The sequence below is a fragment of the Gymnoscopelus braueri genome, assembly GCF_963280865.1.
Source record: "Gymnoscopelus braueri genome assembly, chromosome: 13".
In the NCBI taxonomy this organism is placed as follows: domain Eukaryota; kingdom Metazoa; phylum Chordata; class Actinopteri; order Myctophiformes; family Myctophidae; genus Gymnoscopelus; species Gymnoscopelus braueri.
This window is the reverse complement of record NC_137615.1, coordinates 687,501-700,000: the sequence shown is the minus strand read 5'-3', so window position 1 is coordinate 700,000 and position 12,500 is coordinate 687,501. Positions and strand designations below refer to the sequence as shown.

General features: G+C 40.8%; 2 protein-coding genes across 3 annotated transcripts in view; both read right to left on the bottom strand.

Moving 5' to 3' along the window:
* The window catches only part of cdc27 (cell division cycle 27), a 56,322-nt gene extending 53,898 nt beyond the window's left edge, over window positions 1-2,424 (bottom strand). For both annotated transcript variants that reach the window (XM_080447447.1, XM_080447448.1), the window contains exon 1: window positions 2,242-2,424. In XM_080447447.1, coding sequence (XP_080303573.1) covers window positions 2,242-2,268 — 27 coding nt within the window. In that variant the 5' untranslated portion in view covers window positions 2,269-2,424. The remainder of the gene's footprint in view (window positions 1-2,241) is intronic.
* Window positions 2,425-5,598: 3,174 nt separating this feature from the next.
* The window catches only part of LOC308098657 (somatotropin-like), a gene marked incomplete at both ends in the record, with an annotated part of 12,270 nt that continues 5,368 nt past the window's right edge, over window positions 5,599-12,500 (bottom strand). Inside the window, 4 exons of the mRNA XM_080447065.1 lie at window positions 5,599-5,661; window positions 7,029-7,172; window positions 7,367-7,498; window positions 9,725-9,841. Of these exons, the coding sequence (XP_080303191.1) occupies window positions 5,599-5,661; window positions 7,029-7,172; window positions 7,367-7,498; window positions 9,725-9,841 (456 nt within the window). The remainder of the gene's footprint in view (window positions 5,662-7,028; window positions 7,173-7,366; window positions 7,499-9,724; window positions 9,842-12,500) is intronic.

Here is a 12,500-nt window from a genome sequence, read left to right as displayed (position 1 = left end):
GGGTAAAACATACTCTCTCGCCATGCCTTTCGGCCTGGTGGAGACAATTATGCAAGCTTAAAGGACAACCCATTTTCACCCATTTTCAACATATCTTATCTCATATAATTGGTCCTTACCAATGCTTATTATCATATGGTACAATTTTTGTCCAAGATGGCCGCCAGGGGAAAGGGGCGGGCAAATTTCTGATAGTCATTTCTCCCCATTATGTTCAGTTGTGTGTGTTCAGAGATGTTATTAATAATTGGAAATTATTAACTAGGTTCGATTCCCGCAGGGGACGCTGTGGGCGCTGGGGGTGTGTTCTCTCCTCCGCGTCATCAGTGCCCATACCCTAGGTGGGGTTGGCGAAAGGGCCTTTCTGTGTGGAGTTTGCATGTTCTCCCCGTGTCTCCTAGGGTAGGTACCCTCACAAAAACATGCAGTAATCCTGGTCACTATACTGCCTCCCCCTGGCCAGCTGGGGCGCCTGATGGAGGGGAAGGGAACTGGTTGGAATAACGTGTTCCTTCCACGCGCTACGTCCAACCAGGGAAACTCCCCCCTGTCAGGTGACAAGAAGGTCAGTTGGCTCTCATGCATTGAAGGAGGCATGAGCTCGGCCCTAGCCTCCCTAGGTTGGCAGAGGGAAGGTAGTGCCCAGGATTACATAGACAATTGGCACTGGGTGTAAAAAATTGGGTTACAAAATCGTGGGATAAAAATTTAGAGGAAAAAATAAATAAATTGGAAATTAAAAATGTATGTTTCCTGCATTTTTGGGTGAGCGGGGAACATAGAATCTTTTTTTTGTTAATGGGGAACATAGAACCTTTTTTGGGATAAACGGGGAACATAGAACCCAGGGAACATAGAACCTTTTTTGATGTATGTTTCCTGCATTTTTGGGTGAGCGGGGAACATAGAACCTTTTTTTTGTTAATGGGGAACATAGAACCTTTTTTGGGGTAAACGGGGAACATAGAACCCAGGGAACATAGAACCTTTTTTGGTAAGGGGGGAACATAGAACCTTTTTTTCGGGGAACATAGAACCTGGGGAACATAGAACCTGGGGAATATAGGTACGGTCCCTCAATAAAGACTAAAGAGGCCTTTGATCTGATTTCAAGGAGATTAAAACATCAGTACAAATATAACTAATATTAATATTATTATTTAGTAGTAGTAGTAGTATTATTAATAGCAGCAGATATATTTACTGTATTTACCGTACAGTATGATATGCACTGTTACTACTGTACTGCTACAGGCTAGCAGAGAGACGTTAGCTTAGCTTAGCTTAGCTTAGCTTAGCTTAGCTTAGCTTAGCCAGCTAAGCTTCAACATGAAACCAAGTTAAAAGTTGTTACACACTGTTCAACGCACATAAACACTGACAGCAGGTACACGACCTCAGCTACACAACTACACAACCCAACGACACAATAACACAACCATTAATAAACATAAAAATGATACATAAACATATACATGCTAAACCGCTCCGCAGGCCTCTGACCCAGACAGCGGTCTGTAGTTCAACTCTTGGCCGCTCATAGAGCCTCCTAAGCCCCATCACGAACCTCTCACTCCGCTACACAGCCAGGAGACGAGGTTCCACTCAGAGCTCTACCGGAACCGGTAGAACGGCCGCAAAGGGTCCGCTGTTTACCTCTTTCACCACATCCTACCCAAACACTAATGGTAGTTTACAAACTGTACAGATGTTTGAGGATGTTACGGAACCCTGACTTTTTGGACCGGCACGAAACAACCGTTTAAATGTCTATTTAGTCTTTAGTCTTTTAGCCTTGATTCACATTCAGCCCGCTCTGGGGCTACACTGCTCCCGGTTCGGCTACAAGGTGAAACATGGCCACAAGATGACTCAATAAGACATTTAAACGGTTGTTTCGTGCCGGTCCAAAACCTTAGGGTTCCGGAACATCCTCAAACATCTGTACAGTTTGTAATCTACCATTAGTTTATAGATAAGATGTGGTGAAAAGGGGAATCCGCGGACCCTTTGCGGCCGTTCCACCGATTCCGGTGAAGCTCGCAGTGGAACCTCATCTCGGAGCTCAGCGGAGTGAGAGGTTCGTCATGGGGCTTAAAGAGCCTCCTGTCCCCGCAGGCCTCAGACCCAGACAGCGGTCTGTAGTTCAACTCACAGCCGCTCATGGAGCCTCCTGTCCCCGCAGGCCTCAGACCCAGACAGCGGTCTGTAGTTCACACTCTCCCCGCATCAACAACTCACCTGAACGGGTTCCTGCAGCACCGTCATCCCTCTGCTGCTCTGCGGGACTGATGCTCCTTCTGTCGGCCTTTTACCTCTTTATCTTTATTCTTTATTCTTTACTCTTTAGTCTGCTTTCCTCCTCCTGACCTGGACCAACCATAGAGCTATAGAACCATAGAGCTATAGAACCATAGAGCTATAGAACCATAGAGTTATAAACCATAGAGTTATAGAACCACAGACAGAGTTACGGGACGAACAGACGCTCTGAAGCCGCAGGTTTGAACATTCACGACCGTTAAGAGCCGAACATCTACGAAGATACCCGAGGGGAGGGGGCGGGGCGAGCCGAACATCTACGAAGATACCCGAGGGGAGGGGGCGGGGCGGCCGAACATCTACGAAGATACCCGAGGGGAGGGGGCGGGGCGAGCCGAACATCTACGAAGATACCCGAGGGGAGGGGGCGGGGCGAGCCGAACATCTACGAAGATACCCGAGGGGAGGGGGCGGGGCGGGGGGAGGAGCCGAACATCTACGAAGATACCCGAGGGGAGGGGAGGGGAGGGAGGGGGGGGGGGGTATCTTCGGGTATTTCCGTCACATGTTTTGAAGAGACACGAAATGTTCGTTCATCTTCGTGGATGTTCGCAGTGGTGTAAGTTTACTTAGTTAGTAACTAAGTACGTTTACCCAAGTACAATTTGTCTCAAGTACAATTTTGAGGTATTGTTTTTACTTAACTGGTGTATTTCCAATTTTCAGTACTTCTACTCTTTATACTTTTTACTCCACTACAATTGTTTGAAAACTTTAGTTACTAGTTACTTTGTAGATTTTGATTATTATCACAAAACATACATTAACCACTTCATTAAGCACTTCATTAACCACTTCAGCCCTATCGATTCAGCAGATCTACAAGCTCACAATCTGTTGCGATGCGACGCATTGTGAGCTTGTAGATCTGCTATTTTCAAACGATTTTCATACATTTTATACATTTGATCCTCCTAATAGGAAGGGAGGAGTACCCTTCCTATTATTAGGAGGATAAAATGTATGTAACATTTTGCAGAATGTCCCATTTCAATGTTCAAAATGTATAAAACAATTGTAGATCTGCTATTTTCAAATGACCAAAATGTATATAGAGCTGAAGTGGTTAATGTATGTTTTGTGATAATAATCAAAATCTACAAAGTAACTGTATAACTATCAAAGTAATTATAATCTGTATTATAATAATCTTTAATATTATCTGTACCTATTATCATGATCTATTATGATTATCTGTATCTATCATAGATTATCTGTATTATAATCTATATTTTAATAATCTGTAAAATGATCTGTATCTATTATCTGTATTATAATCTGTATTATAATAATATGTAAGATTATCTGTATCTATTATTATTATGATCTATTATGATTATCTGTATCTATCATAGATTATCTGTATCTATCATAGATTATCTGTATTATAATTATATTTTAATAATATGTAAGATTATCTGTATTATAATAATCTGTAAAATGATCTGTATTATAATCTACATTTTAATAATCTGTAAAATGATCTGTATCTATCACAGATTATCTGTATTATAATCTGTATTATAATAATCTGTAAAATCATCTGTATCTGTCACAGATTATCTGTATTATAATCTGTATTATAATAATCTGTATGATTGTCTGTATCTATTATTATGATCTATTATGATAATCTCAGAGTTTCAGGGAAAGACTGACCTGCACAAGATGCAGAGTGCTGAAAGTGCCACAGGAAGGCGCAGTTTGCTGTATATTGTTAACAAAGTAAACTATTAAAGTCTTTATTGTGTGTGTGTGTGTGTGTGTGTGTGTGTGTGTGTGTGTGTGTGTGTGTGTGTGTGTGTGTGTGTGTGTGTGTGTGTGTGTGTGTGTGTGTGTGTGTAAAGGAGGGCTAAACAATTAGCAAGGTACTGCTCAATATCAGCTATTATAGGAAGCCGCTCAATTTGGAGGCGTTGTTTCCTTTACCCATGATTGTTGACGCTGTGTTCGACAAGTATGTCATCTTTTGTTTTGTATGTAACAATGCTCTGCCTTACATGCACTTTGTAACTGGATGTTTTCCCTTTATCTGACAGTGTTCATGTCCTTTGTACATCTTGTACTTCTGTTTATGTGGACATAAATAAATATTGTGTGTGTGTGTGTGTGTGTGTGTGTGTGTGTGTGTGTGTGTGTGTGTGTGTGTGTGTGTGTGTGTGTGTGTGTGTGTGTGTGTGTGTGTGTGTGCGCGCGTGCGTGCGTGCGTGCGTGCGTGCGTGTGTGTGTGTGTGCATGTTAATAAGCAAGTGAAGCAGTTGTATCTGGTTTGGCCTAGAAGGAGTAGTTCCCCCCAAAAATGACTTATTTTCTATCAATTACACTGTTATTATATATGTATATATATATATATATATATATATATATATATATATATATATATATATATATACAAAAACACAAAATAAAAACAACATGGGGTAACAGTGTAATTGAGTTATTTAAGTCATTTGTTGGGTGAACTAGTCCTCTGATGTAACCTTCTTCTGATCAGTGTTTGGATGTATGATTGATTGATTGATTGATTGATTGATTGATTGATTGATTGATTGATTGATTGATTGATTGATTGATTGATTGAACGATTGAATACTTTATTCACCATCATTGTGGACAGTATACATAGTAAGTAACAGAGTGGACATTAAAATGCACCATAACAGCTTTATTGACTACAGACAGAAATCAAATGTGTTACAAAATGTATGTTTTTGTATCAGTTTGATAATTAATATACACGATTAAACATGAATATTAAACATGACTATTAAACGTGAATAAAAATAAATCTACAACATCTTGCTGTGTCATGGTGGAGGAGGCGGGGTTTAGTAAAAAGGGGTGTGGTCACAGGGTAAAGGAGTGGGATTTCAGGATAAAAGGGGTGTGGTTATAGGGTAAAGTGGCGGGGTTTCAGGATAAAAGGGGTGTGGTCGCAGGGTAAAGGGGTGGGATTTCAGGATAAAAGGGGTGTGGTCGCAGGGTAAAGGAGTGGGATTACAGGATAAAAGGGGTGTGGTCGCAGGGTAAAGGGGCGGGGTTTCAGGATAAAAGGGGTATGGTCGCAGGGTAAAGGGGTGGGATTTCAGGATAAAAGGGGTGTGGTCGCAGGGTAAAGGGGTGGGGTTTCAGGATAAAAGGGGTGTGGTCGCAGCGTAAAGGAAGAGGTTTTAGAATAAAAGGGGTGTGGTCACAGGGTAAAGGGGTGGGATTTCAGGATAAAAGGGGTGTCGTTGCAGGGTAAAGGGGCGGGGTTTCAGAATAAAAGGGGTGTGGTCACAGGGTGCAGTTGGCTTCTGGAGACAGACGACACTTTGCTACACGCAGGTATGTTTCCACCTGGAAAACAATAATTTTAATAAAAATAATAATGCTTTATTATAATAATAATAATGTATAATATATCATTTATAATATAATAAACACTTTGCTGCACACAGGTATGTTTCCACCTGGAAAACATATGAATGCATTATTACAATAATAATAATAATGTATAATATATCATTCATAATATAATAAAATGACAACGACCTCATTAGTATTCATGCTTTATTATAATGTGCCGTGATGGGAAATATTGGCTACATAATCTCTTATATCTTATGGCAATACCTTATGCATACCCTTACCTTATGCATGTTTTACGCATGTCTATACCTTATGCATGTTTTACCTTATGCATGGTTTACCTTATGTATGGTTTACCTTATGCATGTCCTTACCTTATGCATGTTTTACCTTATGCATGTCTATACTTTATGCATGTCTATACCTTATGCATGTTTTACCTTATGCATGTCTATACCTTATGCATGTCCTTACCTCATGCATGTTTTACCTTATGCATGTCTATACCTTATGCATGTTTTACCTTATGCATGTCTATACCTTATGCATGTTTTACCTTATGCAAGGTTTACCTTATGCAAGTTTTACCTTATGCATGTCTATACCTTGTGCATGTTTTACCTTATGCATGTCTATACCTTATAAATGTCCTTACCTTATGCATGTTTTACCATGTCTATACATTATGCATGTTTTACCTTATGCAAGTTTTACCTTATGCATGTCTATACCTTGTGCATGTTTTACCTTATGCATGTCTATACCTTATGCATGTCTATACCTTATGCATATCTATACTTTATGCATGTCTATACCTTATGCATGTCTATAACTTATGCATATTTTACCTTATGCATGTCTATACCTTATGCATGTCTATACCTTTATGCATGTTTTACCTTATGCATGTCTATACCTTATGGATGTCCTTACCTCATGCATGTTTTACCTTATGCATGTCTATAACTTATGCATGTCTATACCTTTATGCATGTTTTACCTTATGCATGTCTATACCTTATGCATGTCCTTACCTTATGCATGTTTTACCTTATGCATGTCTATACCTTATACATGTCCTTACCTTAGGCATGTTTTACCTCATGCATGTTTTACCTTAGGCATGTTTTACCTTATGCATGTCTATACCTTATACATGTCCTTACCTTATGCATGTCTATACCTTATAAATGTCCTTACCTTATGCATGTTCTACCTTATGTATGTATATACCTTATACATGTCCTTACCTTATGCATGTTTCACCTTATGCATGTCTATACCTTATGCATGTTTTACCTAATGCAACATGTTTACCTTATGCAACATGTTTGACCTTATGCAACATGTTTTACCTTATGCATGTCCTTTTTGAAGCAGGCTAGCAGTTCGTAGGTGCGACGCAGAGACTCGTCTCCCAGAGTGTCGTAATAGTTCCCATAGGGAGCCAACTGTAGGGCCTCATTGTCCAATAGACCCTCCTCTGCATCCTGATTGGCCTGTTCATTGATTACATCATTATCAATTAGTCATTATGCATGGTGTGCGTGAGTGCATGCGTGAGTGCATGCGTGTGTGCGTGTGCGTGTGCGTGTGCATGTGCGTGTGCGTTTGCGTGTGTGTGTGCGACTGTGCGTGTGTGTGTGTGTGTGTGTGTGTGTGTGTGTGTGTGTGTGTGTGTGTGTGTGTGTACCTTAATCAGCAGGTCTATGCCAGTCTTCAGAACAGTCAGTTTAGCAGAGATCTGGTTCCTCAGAGGAAGTGAGCGGCTGGGAAACTCCCAAGACTCAATCAAACGATAGGAGATGGACAACAGCTTCAGCACCTAGACATGAGCAAACCATCACAGATATATAACTAACTAGACATGAGCAAACCATCACAGATATATAACTAACTAGACATGAGCAAACCATCACAGATATATAACTAACTAGACATGAGCAAACCATCACAGATATATAACTAACTAGACATGAGCAAACCATCACAGATATATCATTAACTAGACATGAGCAAACCATCACAGATATATAACTAACTAGACAAGAGCAAACCATCACAGATATATAACTAACTAGACAAGAGCAAACCATCACAGATATATCACTAACTAGACATGAGCAAACCATCACAGATATATCACTAACTAGACATGAGCAAACCATCACAGATATATCATTAACTAGACATGAGCAAACCATCACAGATATATCACTAACTAGTCATGAGCAAACCATCACAGATATATCATTAACTAGACATGAGCAAACCATCACAGATATATCATTAACTAGACATGAGCAAACCATCACAGATATATCACTAACTAGACATGAAAATTCTAAACGTTGTTCTGAAGAATGTTTTGGAACTTTCTGAAATAGACGATGCAGTAAGTTAACAGAATATTATTTAATATATATATATTATAAATACATATATATATTATATTATAAATACATATATATATATATATATATATATATATATATATATATATATATATATATATATATATATATATATATATATATATATTTCACCAGCTGCTATGGTGAAATTCCTGCCCTGGTCATGAACTTGACCGGTTGTTTTTATGTCATTTTAGTCTGTGTGCAACTGTCCGACTGTCTGTCTATCCACGGGATCACTCCTCCCTCGGGCTGTCTAGCCCTGGCGGGGTAGGTGTGACTGCACCACGCAAAATGTGTCCGTGTCATTGATTTTAAGCACTATTTAATAGTAGACTATTAAAGTAGGCTATTTAATATGCTCTTTGTAGGCCTATTGTGAATACAACTGATTACCATTTGCATTGATCTACGTATCTGCCTTTATTATTTAAGTACAACAAACCTTGTGGGGAGTGATATCCTTGTCTTAAGGTGGTTTAATTTAATTCAATTCTAAACACTATTTCCTAGGGCGCAATCCCCTAGGTGGCGTAGTTACCTTAATTTATACCGCCCTGCTCCCCATTGCAATTACAACTGCAGAGACTCAATCCCAATCTTCTGTAATCTGAGACTCACCTCTTCAGACTCCACCTCATCCTGTAGCACTAGACCACCTTGCAGCATTATGCAAAGGCTAAAATATAACTTAGATAGCATGTTATGTAGACATAGTATGTATTGTTTCAATGTAGGCTGATAGGTTCTTGGTTTACGTATGTATTAGTTATTATTAGATTATTGGTTTACTTATGTATTACTGTATTATTAGATTACTATTTTTATGCATTTGATGTATTATGTGTATTATCTTGTGTAAATCACTTTGGATTAAGAGCGATACTAAACTGTAAACTGGGTCTGCCGCAAAATACATAAAAAATGCATCAATCTGGGTCCTAAATATGTTAGAGAAGCACTGCTGTAAGCAATGAAACCCTTCATTTTGTTGTTACTTTTGGGTTAATTTATTGATTTATTTATAAAGTAGCCATACAAGTCATTATTAAGAAATAAAGGCCTCCATGGTCTAATCACCTTGTCTGGCTTTATTTCTCCATTGATTATCCCTTCATACAGTATACTTTATATTTAACATTGTTTCACCAAATAAACATCAGGGTTCAACATCAGAGTTGATTATTCAGTGTGTAAACATAATAGACAGGCAGGCAGGCAGACAGACAGACAGACAGACAGACATACAGACATACAGACAGACAGACAGACAGACAGACAGACAGGCAGACAGACAGGCAGGCAGGCAGGCAGGCAGGCAGGCAGGCAGGCAGGCAGGCAGGCAGGCAGGCAGGCAGACAGACAGACAGACAGACAGACAGACAGACAGGCAGGCAGGCAGGCAGGCAGGCAGGCAGGCAGGCAGGCAGGCAGGCAGACAGACAGACAGACAGACAGACAGACAGACAGACAGACAGACAGGCAGGCAGGCAGACAGACAGGCAGGCAGGCAGGCAGGCAGGCAGGCAGGCAGGCAGACAGACAGACAGACAGACAGACAGACAGACAGACAGACAGACAGACAGACAGACAGACAGACAGACAGACAGACAGACAGACAGACAGACAGGTCTTACTGAGCTGCGTTGGGTCTCATGCTTGTCGATGGGACTGATGATGTAATCAGAGTTACAGAAATCCTGCAGAAAAACTTTATTCAGTTGTCTCTGTTCTTCTGACTGGAGGGATGCTTCCTACACACACACACACACACACACACACACACACACACACACACACACACACACACACACACACACACACACACACACACACACACACACACACACACACACACACAGCAAACACAACAAAACAGCAAAGGCATGTCTTAGACAAATTAACAAACTAAACTAGATGCTTAAATGCTTCATTTAAATGATTTTTGATTTGATTTGATTTATTTTGAAAAGTTAAACCACATGTTTTACCCTAACCACATGGTTACCATGGTAACCACATGTTTTACCCTAACCCTAACCACATGGTTACCATGGTAACCACATGTTTTACCCTAACCCTAACCACATGGTTACCATGGTAACCACATGTTTTACCCTAACCCTAACCACATGGTTACCATGGTAACCACATGTTTTACCCTAACCCTAACCACATGGTTACCATGGTAACCACATGTTTTACCCTAACCCTAACCACATGGTTACCATGGTAACCACATGGTTACAGAGGATTCTATAATAAGATAATCTATGGTTACAGACGATTACACAAGGAAGTTCCATTGAGGTCCTCTCACATTTAACAGTCAATAAGTAAAAGATACAATACAATACAAAACACATGACAATAACATATACAGTACATACAATACAATACAAAACACATGACAATAACATATACAGTACATACAATACAATACAAAACACATGACAATAACATATACAGTACATACATACGAACAAGTGCTCCCTCTTTACAATATGACATTTCTTTAATATGGCTGCTGTGCACAGAGCCTATCCACCTGTTTCCGTGGGAATTTACTGGGGCACGGGCCCTATGCACAGGCCTGGTGGGGGACATATTTACTGGGGCACGGGCCCTATGCACAGGCCTGGTGGGGGACATATTTACTGGGGCATGGGCCCTATGCATAGGCTTTGTGGGGGACATATTTACTGGGGCACGGGCCCTATACACAGGCCTGGTGGGGGACATATTTACTGGGGCATGGGCCCTATGCATAGGCTTTGTGGGGGACATATTTACTGGGGCACGGGCCCTATACATAGGCTTTGTGGGGGACATATTTACTGGGGCACGGGCCCTATGCACAGGCTTGGTGGGGGACATATTTACTGGGGCACGGGCCCTATACACAGGCCTGGTGGGGGACATATTTACAGGGGCACGGGCCCTATACACAGGCCTGGTGGGGGACATATTTACAGGGGCACGGGCCCCATGCACAGGCCTGGTGGGGGACATATTTACTGGGGCACGGGCCCTATGCATAGGCTTTGTGGGGGACATATTTATTGGGGCACGGGCCCTATACACAGGCCTGGTGGGGGACATATTTACAGGGGCACGGGCCCTATACACAGGCCTGGTGGGGGACATATTTACAGGGGCACGGGCCCCATGCACAGGCCTGGTGGGGGACATATTTACTGGGGCATGGGCCCTATGCATAGGCTTTGTGGGGGACATATTTACTGGGGCACGGGCCCTATACACAGGCCTGGTGGGGGACATATTTACTGGGGCACAGGCCCTATACACAGGCCTGGTGGGGGACATATTTACAGGGGCACGGGCCCCATGCACAGGCCTGGTGGGGACATATCTGGCGGAGGCGCTGCATATGTAGCCTACAACCGGAACTGATGCCCACTCTGACTCCGCTGGAAACTTGTGGATAGAGCACCGAAGTCCTGACGTCACTGCCACTAGAGGGCGCTGTCCCCCTGGGTCGTGGCTTTATGTTTAGTGTTGATATCCTCAGGGAATCTAATATAAGAACTGTGTTCCAAACATAAACACACCACCCCGGAGATTTGACTCATGTGGATATGAAGCATCGACTGAAGGTGGAAATGTACACATTTACCCAAAGAGTAACACAATAAACGCTAGAAACGAGTCCAACGACCCAAAGACTACATTTCCCATGAACGTGGCTGCTGTAGGGACAGTTATTTCAGACCCAGAAGCGTAGTTCTTCAGACTTTTAAGGCAGAATTCATTCCATTTTCTCCAGAAACAGGCTGTATCAAATATGAATGAATATCATAAACGATGCAAAGCCCCCCCCCTGACAAAAATGTCGTGGTGGTGTGTTTATGTCTGGAACGCAGTTCTTATATGATGTGATCTAAGATTCTCCAATGGGGATTTCAACACAAAAAATAAAGCCACAACCCAGGGGGACAGCGCCCTCTAGCGGCAGTGACGTCAGACTTCGGCGCTCTATTGGACGTCTGTATTTACACAGAAACTAGAAACGTACTGAAACAAAGTAACAAAGAAGCTTAAATAACTAACTGCTCTATAAATAAAGTTATTATTAATAACTAACTGCTCTATAAATAAAGTTATTATTAATAACTAACTGCTCTATAAATATAGTTATTATTAATAACTAACTGCTCTATAAATAAAGTTATTATTAATAACTAACTGCTCTATAAATAAAGTTATTATTAATAACTAACTGCTCTATAAATAAAGTTATTATTAATAACTAACTGCTCTATAAATATAGTTATTATTAATAACTAACTGCTCTATAAATAAAGTTATTATTAATAACTAACTGCTCTATAAATAAAGTTATTATTAATAACTAACTGCTCTATAAATAAAGTTATTATTAATAACTAACTG